The 17,849-nt window shown below is 34.5% G+C and overlaps 1 protein-coding gene across 5 annotated transcripts in view; it reads right to left on the bottom strand.

Annotated features, from left to right (window-relative positions):
• LOC138698873 (neprilysin-1-like) overlaps positions 1 to 17,849 on the bottom strand; it is a 222,694-nt gene that overhangs the window by 80,801 nt on the left and 124,044 nt on the right. For all 5 annotated transcript variants that reach the window (XM_069825081.1, XM_069825079.1, XM_069825084.1 and 2 more), the window contains 4 exons: positions 14,480 to 14,563; positions 14,267 to 14,408; positions 12,470 to 12,587; positions 5,855 to 5,963 (listed from right to left, as the gene is read on the bottom strand). In XM_069825081.1, coding sequence (XP_069681182.1) covers positions 5,855 to 5,963; positions 12,470 to 12,587; positions 14,267 to 14,408; positions 14,480 to 14,563 — 453 coding nt within the window. The remainder of the gene's footprint in view (positions 1 to 5,854; positions 5,964 to 12,469; positions 12,588 to 14,266; positions 14,409 to 14,479; positions 14,564 to 17,849) is intronic.

The raw sequence follows: 17,849 nt of genomic DNA, 5'->3' as shown, positions 1-17,849 counted from the left end.
CCTCATGCTACATGTGCCCCTCGGGTGGTGAAAAATGAGCAACAGACATAGCAAATGCTTCCCAAAGGAATTCATTTCGGAGATAAACCAGAGAAAAAGGACCAAAAAGATCTAGCAGGACTCTACTGGGAAGTAGGAGAACTAATGGTGTGAAACCAAGCTCCAGCCATCCGTAAATAACAACAATAGTTCCTTGGAGAACAACATGTGTTTCCTGATTCACAATGTTTCACCAATCTAACAAGTAAATCAGGTGATGGCTCTTCAGGTCCATGTGGAAAGTAGGCCGAAGAAACTACTAGTTTTGTTAGGAATATCTTATGATGGAGGTCAATGCAAACTGCCACTTCAGAGAAACATCAGTGAAATCTCTTTATTTGATGATTACCTTATTTCCTTTCGTAAGTGAAAGAAACAATTACACTTAGGCAATAAATCTGTCAGTCAATTCATAAATAACTGCCAGAAGTCAGAAAGCAATATTGCTGATGCAGCTTAATTTATTATGGATTTTTCTGAAATTATCTTACGACTATGATTACAAGATACATCTTTTTGAGACCCACAATATCAAGGATAGAATCACAGTGAAGAACATCGTGACCAATTGAAAACACTGGTCATAGAAGACCTCTTCAGTTTTCAGCACTTAGTGAAAAGGCGGGGATATTTAGTGAAGTTGTAAAAACAGGTGTCGAACTTAAATCTTAAAAAATATTCTGGTTCTTTGTCAAGAGATGTAACAAGAAACTAGCAGACTTAGCTGATAAATTACTAAATATTCCAGTTTCGCTACACAACTGAAGATAATTTTTTTTCAACTGGTTTTCAATCCACAATGCTAACAGAAGTCGTCTACCATTAAAGAAAAGTATGCATATTTATTATTACACACTTAAAATGAAAGATCAAATATGTAATGATTATCGATGTGATTATTATTACATTTTGTTAGTAACGATAATTAAATTTGAAATTTATGCAAAATTAGCCAGTGCTTGAGTTTTGGTAACTAATTGCCGTATTTTAATATTGAAAATGTTTTGAGATTAATGGTCAAGTTATTCTGTCATATCAGTAGCTACTTGTCTTCTTCAGTTTACTGTACTTTGGAATTTCATTAGAGACTAATAAAAAGCATAATCATTTTTATTGCAGGGTATGTGGAAGTGAAATGAGAAAGTATGTCTTGTCTCTTATGTTACATTTTGTATAACTCCTATAACAGTTCAAGGCAAATAAATACAATCATTTCATATAATATATGATATGATGATATACTAGGCTGACCAGATTGTTTATGGTCCAGCAGAGGACATCGACAATTAAAAAAAAAAAACACAAACGCTTATCTAGTCACTACCCGTTGAAATGTTGCAGAAGATACATGTAACAGTAGATACAATGACAGAATTTTTCACACTAAATTATAGAGTATCTTAACTTTTTTAACTAAATGCATAAACACACGTAACTCCTATACATAATTATAGCCACTGAGAATTCAATTTCCGTGGTACTGACCCATGCATGGAAGTCTTTCACATAATATTGTACACACTGAACTCTAACACACACATTTTACAAGTACTTGTCTGAAGAACGTATGTTTTTAAGGATCTGTTCATTCCTATACAACTTCACACTAAGTTCTTCACATGAGAAATGAAAGTTTGTTTTCACTTGTAACAAAGATGTTTCAATTTTCTTTCTTGACTTTTCATCAGTCCAGATTGAGTTCAATGTGGAGAAAAGTCTTTCAACTGACGAATTACTGACTGAAAGACACATGATTCATGACAATATTTTGAGAAGATTTTCAAATGTAATGGATTTTTTTTTTAATGTTGAAAAACATCATACCACTTTTCACCTGTTGGTTTGTCACAGAACTCATTTTTTTTACCTACTTAGAAATGGACGCTGTGGGAGTTCTATCGCTTCTGCGCAATGCAAATGAAGACGAAGATGCTGTTCTTCTTAAAGAGTGCAGACTATCTCATACTGTGCTCGCTGCTTCTTCTGTCTCATACTGAGAACCGTTCAGAAATGTGCATAAATCACAGGAATTTCATCATGATACTTAAATATTCAAGTGTAAAATGTTATTAAAACAAAATCAAAACTTTTGGAGACAAAATTAATTTCCAGGGACAAAACAGGGACATTTGCTCCCCAGGGACAGCAACTCAAAACCAGGGACTGTCCCCGGAAATCGAGGATGTCTGGTCAGCCTATGATATATCGATACTGTATATATTTATCTCAATATATTCGGTTCTGCTGACCCTTCACATTTCTGTATTTGGGTCAGCATTCCCTTACTTACACTATTTAGAACTTCAAACATAAATGAATCGTGACCTTAATACCTGCTCTTAACTATGTCTTTCACGTCCTCTCACTTTCACTTATCCCTCCTTCTAATTTATCAAACTTTATTAAACTACCGGTACTTCACTTCTCTTATTCTCAGCTACACTAATAGCTATTTATACTAATTTTTTCATTCAACTTTACTCCCATCTTTCTCATAGCTAACTAAATAATTTCCCCTGTACATAACATAAATACCTTTAAACTTATTACTTATAGAAGACCTAACCCTTGTTGGCTATATATTTCAGGAAAAACATAACCTGTTATTAGATTCATTATCGAAACAGTTTTAACACAATCACATTAGCACTCGTACCCTAGAACATTGGTTTCACTTGATTTATAACTTGATCTTAAACAAAACAATTTCATAACCTTGACAAAGTGCATCTTTTCAAATCCATTTTTACATTATATAACTAACCCTGCTATTATTTCATACCACTAAAACACTATTTCCTCAAATTATATACCAGTACTGTTTTTCCTTCCCTACTGCACCCTCGTTCCACACTCCTAACTCGAGTAAGACTTTCCGAACTTCCCCTTCTACTCCCGCACTTATTTAATTTCTCCTTTCCCTGTTCTCTTCTTTCGTTGATTTACTATTCTTCTCTCACTCCTCCTGACTTCCAACTCCAAGTTATCCACTTCTATTACCATCTGATACTCTGCTAATTTCTCCATTTTTCTGCAACTTCGCACTTCTGACTTGGCCTTGGGGTGACGTCATTGCTGGTCGTCTCCCTGATGATGCCAGCACTGTATCACCTGAGCGAGATTTTCTAACATTGATGATTTCTCCGGCATCCTTCCATTGCAATCTCATGTCTTCCGCAACTTTACCTTTTCTATTCCGTGCACTTTTATTTACAATTCCGCTTAGTCTCTTCTTTATCTCTAATCTTTTTCTTTCATTTATATTCTCTTCATTTGTTGACTCATTCAAGTTTTCTAAACAAAATTCGACATCGAAAAACTCTCCATTCATTTTCAATTTATCCCTAATTAATTTTGCATAATGTCCTTCCATAAACGGCACTAACATCTTCCTTCTTCACTTCACTTCCTATTCAAAATCTTCCTCTATAACTAATACTCGAGTCTTTCATTGCTTTCTTACTATCTATGATATTTTTTTTCTAATCACCCAGTTTGCCAGTCTGATCAAAATGAGCCCATTATTCCCATTCTATACGCTTCTTTCACTTGTCCATTTCCAATGTCAATACCAAATCACTCCCAGTACACATTCACTATCACTTCAAATGTGCCCCAGGACTGTTCTTTCACTTGCTCTTCAACACCAAAGAAGGTTAGATTCTTCCTTTTCTCTTCTCTTCTCCTAAATATTTCACTTTCTTAATAGATTGTCTTCCTTTTGTAGACCTTCCAAGTTACTATTGATAATATTCTGCCTCCAGACTAGTCGATCCAGGTTTGATTCCTGGTGGAGTCAGAAATTTTTATGTAAAATTTCTACCATGGGATTAGGAGAGATGGTGGTGTATAACTTCTGATCACTAAATTGTGCACCAATATGCCTGGGTTAAACCCCAAATCTCTCCGCAGTGCATATGAAGTGAAGGCATATGTCACTGTTGATAGTGATTCGTCTGTTGGATGGGAATGTTAAGATTGGCGGCCCCCTTGGTGCTATTCAACAAGAGTAGGCTACATATCGGCAGAGGTTTCCCTTTCTCCCTTCCTCATCTTCATCATCATCCTCACCCATTCCCTACACTACACTTACACTCACCCTAGTACACAACGTAACTCTCCACAAATACATATCATACATAGCATGGCCCACCGAAGTGGTGTGCAACTTGAAAATGGGTCACAGTTCTGCCATCTATACACAATATGCGGAACCCGAATCACACAAGTGAAGAGGGTAGGCATTAGATACACACACACACACACACACACTGTTGATAATATCGATGTTCTTCCTTAGACTTGTGGTATCCATTCTCAGCAGATCAGGTACACAATGTAAATACATTGCCTTGTGTCCAAAATTAATATCACTTTTATTTTCTTCTTCCATTCTGTTCTGTCTTCCCAGTCTATCTCTTCTAAACCTTTTTCTCTCACTCATCTTATAATATTATTATTATATGTATGTTTAGTCAGCAGTCCAAAGCTGGTTGGAACTTCATATGTGACACCAATAAGGCATCACTCATGAGCCAGAAGATAATGGGGTAGGGTGACCAGTGCCTTTCCCCCTCCATTGCATACATCACTAAATAGTAACATAGTTCATTAATCAGATTTGAGATGTATGCAAAAGTTGTTTAATAATAATAATAATAATAATAATAATAATAATAATTAGAGAGCGGAAAAAATTAAAATAAAAGTCATGTTTATGGTTTACAAGTACTGTACGCATAGACTATGGCATGGGGTGTGCATACATTCCAAGTAGTACATCACGGTACCGTTCGCAAAGAGCACCACGTGAACACTGAAAACAACTGCCACTCTGCGTTCTCAGTCAGTCCTCTTCCGTACGTGAACAGAGAATATTGAAATATGTAAACATATTCTTTATTTGTGTTCAGTGAAGTGATCATAATGTCGAAGACAGATGTTAAAAAAAACATAGGGTGTATTCTTTAATACAAGAATATGGTGTCCACATTTTTAGTAGTGATACTGGTGAAACAATTAAGTGTCAGTTATGTATGTGTGCATTAAAAAAGATAACATAACAATCGATAGAATATCACTGTAATACACAGAAACACATGAAAAATGTTGCTCGTATGTTAGAAGAAAACAAGAGTTCAAGTTCAAATTCCGTTGTCTAATAATAATAGTAATAATAATCATAAAAATATGTAATAATAACAATAACAATAAAAGTAAAAATAGAATAAACATAATTATTTTATGTGGGAGGTAATTTATATAAGGAGTTCTGAAGCATCACTGGATTCAATTGAACATGCATTTTTAGTAAAAAAAAAACTGTTAAAATAGTTTACAATGAAATGAATTGGGTTATTAAAATTTAATTTTTCAAAATAAATTAATGCTAGTTTATTACGTTATATATAAAACTGTTTCTTTTTACAGTACCTGTAAGCAAATTACATGTAAAATGCTTCAATTAAATTTAATTCCCAATCTTGTCCTCAACAGTGAAAAAAGTAATCTGATAATGAGTAATTTTGAAAGTTATAAATTGCATATGACAGTGACAAGTGTATACAAAATGGAGCATAAGTCACTACCGGTATCAATTGTTTTCTTTCTGCGTTGATACATCACTGAAGACGATCTAGGACACCTAAATATACTTTTCCGCACAGTAGGCTACCGGTACCTGATTTGAACGAATTCTTTCAAGAGTCTTTTTAATGACTGCTTTCAAGTTCTCAGATCTTGAAATGGGTAGTGATTTTTGGCCAATCTTGTACCAGTATACAGTAATTGCATTTTGTTAGCTAAATTTTCTTACCCTAAGCACGTTGTTACGATCAAAATGGTCGTTCATATATGCATAAGCTATTGCTGGACCAAGTCCCATGTCCGGGTAGTCGCGTACCTTGTGGACGCAATATTGCCACCTGTAAAATCAACAATCAACTTTATATTTCACAACTAATTAGTAACTAAGTGCTGTTATTTAATTCAGTTTTCAAAAGTATGTTAAACCCCTGATCACATATAACAGATTGATCAGCCTTATGGACTTTCAAGGCAATCACTTTTATCAATTTCACTATGCTGCCATCTAGCGGTTGCAAAAGAAGTCATGTTATAACCTTTATGGAATTGCATGGAGCGACTATACTTCCATCTAATGGTCATGTACCAAGAAATGTCTTTTTCGACAGTGGAGACTCTGGTAATTGTTCTCATTTTATGTTGCCATTTCATAACATGAGACTGGCCAATCCGATATTTATATATATCGATGGCTCACGAGACAACTAAAAAACTTCACTTTTTGAGTTATTACCGGTACCATCATTTGAACACTTGAATTGAGAACTATGCTATGTGAAATTGTTACAACCCTAAAAATTTTCTAGTGGGACGTGAATGCACATATAACAGTTTTAAAGTTATGCTATTTAGTCTTTTTCTCAATTGGAAAGTGTTATATTTTGCGTTGTAAGAGTTTTCCATTCTCAACTGCAAACATTGTTGCTAAAAAAATCTTCCATTTTGACTTTAATACTTTCGCATTGAAAATATCCATGCTTCGAGTTTAGATTTGGCATATCTGATGATAAGTTCATACAATAATGATAGCACAATACTGGCTGCATTGTTTAAAAACAATGTTATTAATTTTGTCTTCACCATCGACGTAGTATTGAAACATTAATCATCGTGAATCATCAGTACTGTATTTAATTCACTTAATATTTCATTTTATATCTCTAAGAAAGGTTAATGTTGTGTATGTAGTGCATGTAAGAATAATACAGAAACAGAGAAATTAACTGCAAGAAAGTTATAATAGACATATATAAGAAGAAGCAACATGAAGGGCTACAAAGACTAAAGATATTGAATCAGAAAATAGGATCCAAGCAAAGTTGTGTGCTGCTTTGATCTTCAGGCAGTTCTTCCTTCACCTTGTGATGAGTGTTTCTCTTAATATTATAAAGGAAACTATCCTGTTACAATCTCACAATATATGACATCGCAAACAGCCAGGGCCATTGTTATTTTTGGCATGAGGGCTTGGCCAAAAGAGGTTCAAAAGAGATTGGCACATGCCTCTATAATTTCTTATTTCTTTGCCCAACACAGTACCAGTAACAAACCAGGTAATTCTGTTTTCAGACAATTGTGTTGGGCAAAACAAGAACAAATTCATTGTCTCATTATTTCTGTACTGCGTAACTAACCTGTGTTAATGTCATAACACAGAAATTTTTAGTCACAAGTCATACCTAGAATGAGAATGACTCTATGCATTCTACAGTTGAAGGAGGGGGGGGAAAGAGTTATTAAAGAAGGACTTATATTACTGCTAACGCAATGGGTACCAGTACTGACATTGCCCAAGAAAAAAGGCAATATATACAAAGTCAATGAACTAGATACAGCAGATATCTTAGATTTGAAAGACTTAACACAACAAATGGGAAATAATTTTTCCAGAAATAAAAATGGTGATAATATAAACTAGTCTACTATGAAAATCGTGGAGGTCAGAAAACAGGATCCTTTCGCCATCTTCTATAAGCACTCCTATGAACAAGATGATTTCGAAAAAATAAGTAGTCGACAGAGACAGAAGCGCAAGTCTTCTCTAGCAATACGAAAGCCAGTATTTTCTTCGCCTCCAGGGATAGATGTGGGGGGAAAATTTGCTTGCTCTGTGTAAAAGTTTGGAAGTTTCCAATGGTGTTGAAGAAAATAATACTACATTTGAATAACAACCAAACATGTTTTTTCTCACTACATGTTGATGTTTAGTCGACTGTCCGAAGACAGGTTTGAACCTCACAGGCCTAAGTTACACCAGTAAGGCATCACTCATGAGGCAACTAGGCTACATGACGCAATTTATTTCTTATTATTGTTGTAGTCATCCTGGTTGGTGTGTTTTATTAATTTTATTGTTGTAGTCATCCCGATATCAACCAATATCATTTTGTGTTTCTAAATCTACAGTTGACATATTTTTCCATTATATTATCTAGATTTATTACAGAGTGATGTAAGGAAAAACCTGTTGCAAGTCATAATACATTATGGAATACAGTTATATCTGAGAAATTTTGTCACAATATTTTAATGCGAAACTGTTGCAACTCAAAAAAATGTCACATACAAGTTACATAAAATAAATAACGACAAAATTAATATTTCAATAAACTTCTATAACATTAATGATTACCGGTATATATAGGCCTACCAATTTTCATTGTTGTGCCATGATTCTCTGATTTACCATCTACAATGGAAAACTTTAAATGGCTCTACTGAAAAATCTCTATTTTTGAGTTGTAATAGTCTCGTTCTGAGCCATCGATATATATATATGTGTGTGTGTGTGTGTGTGTTCACGGATTAAACTACATTTAAAAGCATAGAGGAATAACAGCGAGTTTCGTAATATATCTACAACATAGTTAGGTACATCACTGCATGCAAAGAACTATAGGAATATGCTATAAATGACAGAAGTGTCGTAATTTTGTAATTCATTTTATAACAGTACATTTTCAATGGTCAACTGATAAAGTAAAAACGAGATAAAAATTTAAAGAATTCACGAAACGGGGGAAAAAAAAAAAAAAAAAAGAACAGACGAATTGAACTTCTAAGATCTGAAAAATAAAGATACCGGTATTAGTAATATATATATATATATATATATATATATATATATATATATATATATATATATATATATATATCTATTTACCACGAAAATCGTCTATAGCTGCATTTAGATTGGCAACAGGCCATGATTGTTTGGCCAAACACCTGCATAGAATTGGAATATATCAGTCCCCTAACTGCCCATTGTGCAACTCAAACCAAGAAATGGATTCGGAACACCTCAAAATCTGTGCTTCAGTGGCTAGTCATGATAATATCTTTGAAAAATATTGGAGTGCAAGAGGTCAAATGACTTTATTGTCAAACGCCTGGCATTAGAAAACAACAACAACATTTCACTATACCTCATATATAGGCTAGACTAAAGATTATCATTCAATTGCAGAATTTAAAAGGCAGTACTGTAATGTAATTGTATTGGTGATAGTAGTAATACAGAGCCTTCAAATAGACTTTCATCTGTGAATGTGTAACCTATCCATGCATGGTGGCTGGAAGCAAGCTGTTTGCCGGCAGAGTTGGATATTCATAGCCATGCAAATTACAATAACCACCTACCTTTGTCATAGATGTTGAAAATGATGTCCGTGTGCTGCCATACATCTTTCACACATTTTAAGCAAATTTGCATTAGTTCTTCTTCTAAAATTGCTGCAATTTCCCTTCTTATATTGTCTTTCAGCTCTTCTCACATATTTGGGTTATTTTGGTACAGTACAATTTATTTCATTTTATTTTTATCATCTTCCTTCCATGTATTTGGCTGGTGGCCTGTTATGGTCTCATGCTATCTTTTTAATGGTCTTCCTAAAGATCTCTTTCCTCTGGGATGGTAATTAAGAATCTGACGAGGGATGTGGGTTCGATCCATGCATTGAAGATGTTGCTGCCAGTTAGTCCTGTATGTAGATAGATGGTCCATAATTTAAGAGATTTTGAGTTTAATTTAATTTAATTTAATTTTTAAGTTCCCCTATAAATAGAAATCGCATACAGTATTACAAAAATATCCACTGTAAGATCTCGAAATTAATGTGCCCAATAAAAAATAGCCATGTATCACTTTATTTATTCAGGAATTGCAGCCGCGTAATAATGCGAGTAGAGTACATTTCTGCAATTGGGTGTTGGATAATGTTAATAATGGATCTATATTTTATATATATATATATATATATATATATATATATATATATATATATATATATAACCAGTACATAATGTTCTGCCCAAGGGCAGATCTCCCACTTCCAACCCTGTATTCTCCAATCTTTTCTATTTTATGCTTTTCTCCTAGTCTCTGCATATGATCCATATATCTTAATGTCGTCTATCATTATCATCTGATATCTTCTTCTGCCCCGAACACTTCTTTCGTTCACCATTTCTTCTAGTGCATCTTTCAGTAGGCAATTTTTTCTCAGCCAGTGATCTAATCAATTTCTTTTTCTCTTCCTGATTAGATTCAGCATCATTCTTTCTTAACCCAGCCTTTCCAACTCTTATTCTGTCTGTCCGTTTCACACTCTCCATTCTTCTCCATATGCACATTTCAAATGCTTCTAGTCGCTTCTCTTTACTTCGTCGTAATGTTCATGTTTCTGCCCCATACAATGTCACACTCCACACAAAGCATTTTGTTAGTCTCTTTCTTAGTTCTTTTTCCAGAGGCCCTCACAAGTTGCTCCTTTTCTATTAAAAGCTTTCTTTGCCATTGCTATCCTCCTTTTGACTTCCTGGCAGCAGCTCATATTATTGTTTGTAGTATCCTCGTACCTTTTCCCTTCCTGAAGCCAAACTGTTCTTCTTCCATCTGTCCTTCCATCTTAGAATACAAACGTCGATTCAGTATTCGCAGGGGAATCTTCGCCGAGTGTGATATCAGGCTTATAGTCCTGAACTCGTTACATTTCTTGGCAATATTTTTTTCAGATTAGCAGCAACACTGTCTCCATAAAATCTTCAGGCCATTCTCTAGTGATCCACATTTAATTTTTTCACGGATGAAGCATGGTTTTATTTACATGGGCAGTAGCGACACAGAACAACAGATACTGGAGTGCAGAAAGACCCGAACTTGTACACGAAATGCCATTGAATGACCAAAATATTAGTGTATCGTGTGCAGTGAAATCTTACAGAATTATAGGGCCTATATATATTTTTTTAAATACCGTGAATGTACATAAGTACAGGAATAACAAAACCACTTCATTCCTAGAAGAATTATCTAACATTGAATGTACATACACATTTTTTCAATAAGATTTCGCTACAGTGCATACAGCTGAACTCTCGTTAGCATTAATTGCAGAAATTTTTGAAGATAGAGTTATCAGTAAGGGAATATGGCTAGTGAGATCCATAGATCTTACTTTATGTGATCTCTATTTATGGAGGAATTTAAAAAATAAAATATACTGGTATTGGAATAACCCGTATACATTGAAAGAACTGAAACACAATGTAAGAAGGAAAATTGCAGCAATTTCAGAAGAAGAATTAATGCGTGTTAATGCAAGTTTTCTTAAAAGTTGTGAGAGATGTATGGCAGCACAAGTACATCTTTCCAACACCTATGAGGACGGTAGGTTGTTATTATAATTGTATTTTGCATGAGCAATCTATGTGCTTGACTTAAGGGGCTATGGACATCTTATTCTGCTGGTAATCAGCGTGCTCCTAGTCACCATACATGGCTACACACTCACGGATGAACGTCTACTTGAAGGCTCTGCAAAATTAAGTACGCACAATAATTGCTGTATGGCAGTAGTATTGCTAATAGTACTCTTGTTGTTGTTTGTGATGGTGGTGGCGGTGAAGGTGGCGGCAGGAGTAATGGCAGTGGTGGTGATGAGATGGCCATTATGAAAATAGTGATAGTAATAGTAGTACCGTAGTTGTAATGGCAGTAGCAGCAGTGGAAATAATACTGGTGGCAGTAGCTATAGAAGTGAGAGTGGTGACAGTATACTACTGTAGATATCATAATTTTAGTATTAGGAGAAAGTAGTTTTCCTAAGCTCGGAATTTGAGAGAAAATAGTCTGAGAATCACTACTTCAAAAATAGAGGGGTCACATGATATCTGGAATAATCATATAAAATCTGGAATTTTCGACAAGAAACAGGAAGATAACCGGTAGGCCTACCAGTCATAATCATAAAATTAAATTGTATTAAAAAAATTATTAAATTTCGTTAATACAATGGATCAAAGTCGAAAATACGTTATTTTGAAAAACAGGGTACTGTTTAGAGATAACTTTACAGGTAAAATGATGGAGAATTCAATTTAAGGAACTAACTGCAATAGGCAAAGCTTAATGTTTGAAGGAAGAAATTAAAAATGACAAAAATGTACATTAAAAGAATGAAACGAAGAAAGAGGAGGAGAAAAGAGAATTAAGAAGAAAGAAAGTAGTTAAGTGAGAAAAGTTAAGTGAAAAAATGGTAAGAGAGAAGGAAGGAAGGAAAGGAAATAAAGGAATAACAGCACTGAAAAAAAATTAACAAAAGACCAAAAAGAAGGGATGGAGAAAGTAAAAAGATAAAATGGACGAAAAAAATAATAAAGGGGGAAATACAAGGTTGGCAACTTTCCATTTTTCCTCCTACTATCTATTATCATGTATTCATGTATAAAAACTGGCTTACACTACAAGAGACATCTTCTGTAAGTAAACAATAATCCTCTGAGAGTTTAATATTAAACCCAAGCCTTTCTTAAAGTAACATAACGAAATCAATGAAGACTTCACCTTGGATGTTCCTTGGGAATGATCTCTAACTTGTGGTACAAGTGCATCAAGAAACTGTGCATGCGCTCTGTCGTTTCTGGAGCCAGATACATCACTATGCAACTAACAACGTAATTGGCTGTGAAAAAATTAAATTATAGTTAATATTTGGTACAATATAACATATAAATCAGAATAAATATCAGAAATTTATTCAAATATGAAGACAGAAATATCACAGTTAAATTTATTTTTAAGCTTTGACAATAACTGAATTGTAGCACTTATTTTGGATTTTTATACCTCATTACGCTATCAATGACACTACTTATAGTTTTATTGGTTCCATCTTCAATTCGAGTATGTAAGAAAAGTAGGTTAATTATATTTTAACTGTTATTTAATCTGACTATAACATATTACCTTTCACAAGGTGTTATAAACGATACCATATTTCATCACATAATCATCACATTTTTATTACTTTTTATGTGAAAATGTACAGTGCGACCATTATGAAGATTAAATTAAAATGGTAATGGTCGCGTCATCTTTCGGTGATCAACTTCCATGTAACAGGGGAGTGTGCGAACAAGTAGGACCAAGTTGCGTGATTCATAACAAAAAAAAAAGGGATGGAGAGGAACTGGTATTGTGTGCGATGCTGGAACTATAACGTGAATAATACCATAAAAAATAAAAATTACTGTGGTATTATTGAATTAAAAACATTCACAGTATTGTTGAATCATAAGTACCAGAACTACATCTGATACACTGAAGTCGATATTATCTCACTACTGTACCAGACCGTGGAAAGATGATTCGTCTAGGCCTAAAACAAAAGTACTTGAACACTCAGAACCAACAATTTTATTGTACTGAACTGAAGGCAATTCTGGTAACTAGCTTGGTGCTAACATCTCGCACCCCCATTCCATTCATTTTCGTCAGTTGCTGCATAAAGATACTTTGTGTTACGGAAGTAGGACGTTATTTTTAAATAATTCTTGATTGTGATAAACAGAAATACCCATACGACGATTATGCTGTGAAATTTTAAAGTCCTGATCAGTTTGTCTATAAATAAGGGTGCGACCATTATGTGATGGCGAAGATTAGAAAAGAAATACACTATAATACAATCAGGCAATTTAGTTATTTGTATAATGTTAAAGGGAAAAATTGTTCCATGACTAGGTATCGAACCTGCAACCTTTGGCTAAGCACGCCAATGCTCTACCACTGAGCTAACCAGGAATGATACACAATCTCGGTCCAATTCTTCCCTTTTATATCCACATGCCTCAAGTGAGTATGACAAGTGCCAATGGCCAACACAGAGTGCATACTTTACTGTATGACTTTAATTGTGGTTTTATGTTTAACGCACATGCGTTGTTTTACTGACCTAGGCTTCCAGGTTTAGCTTCCTGTAAAACAAGTTTGAATAATGTCTATGTCATCTATGTGGGCCACTGGCAGTTGTCAAACGCACTTGAGGCATGTGGACATAAAAGGGAAGAATTGGACCGAGATTGGGTATTGTTCCTGGATAGCTCATTGTAGAGTGTTGGCCCACTTAGCCAAAGGTCCTGGGTTCGATACCTCGTCCCAGAATAATTTTTCTCTTTAACATAATTCAAACCTGCTTTACAGGAAGCTAAAGCTAAACTGGAAGCCTAGATTAGTTATTTGTCTTTCTCTGAAAATGGACCAATGCTGGATGCAATGCAATGAGAAGTAATATTTTTGTAAGGAATAAAATATTCTGAAGTCTCTCATATTTAAGAAGGTGGAGTTTAACATTCACCTTACCAAGTACCCTACTGTCAGTAGTGTTGAAAATCTGCAGAATGTTATAAATCAATTTTCCATCTGGGATGTAAACAAGCTGTTTTGATGTCAGTTTCAAGTCTGTCTTTCCGAAGACAGTTTGCAGGAACTCCAACCAGTCTATCTGCCAACAAATTGCATTTTCATTACTAAAACGTCCAAAAGCGAGAAGAAAACTAATGACACTTTATTTACCTTGCCATTTGTGTTGTTTAGAGATCTGATCGGAATAGCTTTATACTTAGGAAGATTCAACCATCTCTCGAAGTGGGACACACCCTGAAAGAAAGAGACAAAAAATAGTGACAACTAACTACAAGTACCGGTAGCTGTGGGATTTTTCTTTTTCTCCTTTTACAGAGGAGAAGCCTGAAGATTTGCAACTGTTTTGTGAAAGATACGTCATCGAGCGATCTCTGTCTTGTACAAATACAGCGTGCTCCACCATGAATTTAACTTGGGCTATGGTAATGGAGATAATGATATGTGAATAAATTTATTATGGTGAAATGAGTCCGAACTCCAATGTCGAATGTTACCGAACAATTCTGCTTCAGTTGGTTGAGGGAAAAAATCTCAACCAGGTAACTTGTTCCAACCAGAATTTAAACTCAGGTCTGCTCGTTTCACGATCAGACATGCTAACCTTACTCCAAAACAGTGAACTTAGCTATAGCATAGATCAGTCTCTCTTAACACATTTCATGATTCTTTTCAATCCTTTCTGACACATCCTACTATAAAGTCATTACTGACTCATACCAAAACCATACATTCTTAATTCATAATCATAAAATATCATCTCATATGCACAGAATAACATATACAGTTTTAAGTTTTGTTAAATAATGAAATATAGCAAAGAGTGAGTGAGTGAGTGAATAAGTATCAGTAAATAGATAAATAACTAAATAAAGGAATTAATTAATTAAGATAGTGAGTGAGTGAGTGAATGAACAAGTATCACTAAATAGTTAAGTACCTAAATAAATAAAGGAATGAATGAATGAATTAATAAGCAAACAAATGAAAGAGTCAATTAATTAATGCATAAAGGTAGCTAAAAATAAGAGTAAATAAACAAGAAAAATTGCACAATACCATCATGGGCGGTGCCAACAGTTGGCCTTAGTGGACTATGGCCAACCCTAAAATTACGCTGCTCCACTCTGTCCGAGTAATACCATAACACATGAAAATTATTATGAAAAAGTAAAACATAAGCAAAAAAAATATATTTTCTATGTAGGAACACAGAATAAATCTTACTGCATTAATTACTCTTATGTATTAGACACATTATTACTGGAATTAAAGTTGTTTAAAATAATAACTGGTAACTTCTTAAGCAGTGATACACAAATCCACATTGTATTTGACAATTTGGGATTATTATTCTATCCTAGTGGTTCCCAAACTTTTTGAAGGTGTGATCCTCTTTTGGACGAGCCTTTTGTTTGCGATTCACATTAACTGTTCTTGACCCCATTCGAAAAAAAAAAAATACAAATCTCTGTAAATTACAAATAACTGTACTTTATTCAAAAACTACGAATACCACCCAAAATACGATTTGTAAAAACATTTTTTTTTTATTTTTCTGGAAGAAACTGAAAACATTACGACAGTCATAGATAGATACTGAATTAGTTTTTTGACAGTTGCTTTCAACTTGCTGAAATTCTAAAAAAGAAAAAAAAAAGTGAAGGAAAAATTAATTGAAATACTGAAGTAATATTGAAACTCGATTCCCCCCCCCCCCAGAGCAAAGGCCAGTTTTATATCGAAAGAATACTTCCAGCTTGCAAAAAAGTGGTTAAAATTTGTATAACTGTTGCAGCCTTGTATTCATGCAAAATAAGTTTCTCTTCTACGACTGACATCACAACAGAAGCGAGAAATGTCCTTGAACTTGACATTGATATCACTGTCTGTATAGAATACGTAGTTCACATTTGTGAAGATGCCTTCTGAAGAAACAGGCACATTTATCATATTAATTACTTTTCTCTTTATAACTACTGAAACATTTTTTTTAACTTAAAATTGTTTAATGACACGTTAAAAGTGTTAACATTTTTAAAAATGGTTATGTACCTTAGACAGACGGTCCGTTTCGATGCCAGAGCTGCGTCATCTTCAGTGTCCTACGAACTACTGTTATTCCTGTAAGACATTGAAGATGACGCAGCACCGGCGTCGAAACAGGCCATCTGTCTAAGGTACATAACCTTTTTAAAAAATTTTAACACTTTTAACGTGTCGTTAAACAATTTTAAGTTTTTTTAAACAAAGTGTTAACGTGAACCGGACTCAATGATTTTTTTTTTAATTTTTATGTTTAATGTTGTTTATGTTTCTAACTACAAAACATACTACGCGACCAAGGCGGGACCCGTCATGCCAGAATGAGGAACTCCGTGCTCACTGTGTATGTTTACAGCTGGAGTGTCGTCACATCTAATGCCTAGTGCTTCAATCTGGTCACAATGCCACATGTAGGGAGACGTATGTTTCATAGCCAAGCGCGAAGCATTATTTATAATGTCATAAAGTTTTGTGATGAAGAAAAGACAAAAAGACAACTTGTTTATTCCTATCTCTATCGAAGACAACAGAGCGTGCTGCAGCTATTGTGAAGTTAAATAAGGAAACAATTAGAAAGGAAGGTAAAGAATGTGAGGACAAGGGTGTAGAAATATCGACACCTAACAAAGACGACCTCCTGCAAATAGGGTGAATTAGACGACATGGACAAATGTATCATAAGATTCTTTTTTTAGTTGGTTATTTAACGACACTGTATCAACTACGAGGTTATTTAGCGTCGATGAGATTGGTGATAGCGAGATGGTATTTGGCGCAATGAAGCCGAGGATTCGCTATAGATTACCTGGCATTCACCTTACGGTTGGGAAAAACCTCGGAAAAAACCAACCAGGTAATCAGCCCGAGCGTGTATGATAAGAAGAGAAGTTCATAAATATTATAGACTCTACAAAGAGCTTCCAACATTAGGAAAGTTGCATAAATTTTATAAGAGAGGGATAGGTATTTAAGGGATGCAAGGAAACTTTACGAAAACTCATACTACTCATGGGGTTTGCATTCAAAAAATGTAAAGATAAAAGGAAATATCTAATAGAACGCTCTGATATAGTAGCCCGTTATTTACCTGGACGAAACATGGTTCCATACTCATTACACTGTCCACAAATGCTGGCAAGATGTAAACGTGTCAGGAGTTTATACTAATAGCAGTGCAGGTCAACGACTTATAGTAGCCCATGCTTGTGGTAGTAATGGTTTTATACCGGGTGCTTTCCTCATATATGATGTCCAGAGTCCGGCCACTTTAAAATGCTAAGGTAAGAAATGTATATCAAATGCAAAACCGTATAAAATACAATACCTATTAGTTTACGTTACTTTCGATTCATGTTCCCTCCTTTACGAACACCGATGTTGTGGTGTGTTTTCTGAATAGATTCCTATGTGTGTAAGCATATTATAAAATAAAACTAAACAATAAAGTTAACTATATATACGAACATATAACATATAA

The sequence above is a fragment of the Periplaneta americana genome, chromosome 1 (assembly GCF_040183065.1).
Source record: "Periplaneta americana isolate PAMFEO1 chromosome 1, P.americana_PAMFEO1_priV1, whole genome shotgun sequence".
NCBI classification, from domain to species: domain Eukaryota; kingdom Metazoa; phylum Arthropoda; class Insecta; order Blattodea; family Blattidae; genus Periplaneta; species Periplaneta americana.
The sequence above is the reverse complement of the archived record's forward strand: the minus strand, read 5'-3'. Positions and strand labels throughout refer to the sequence as shown.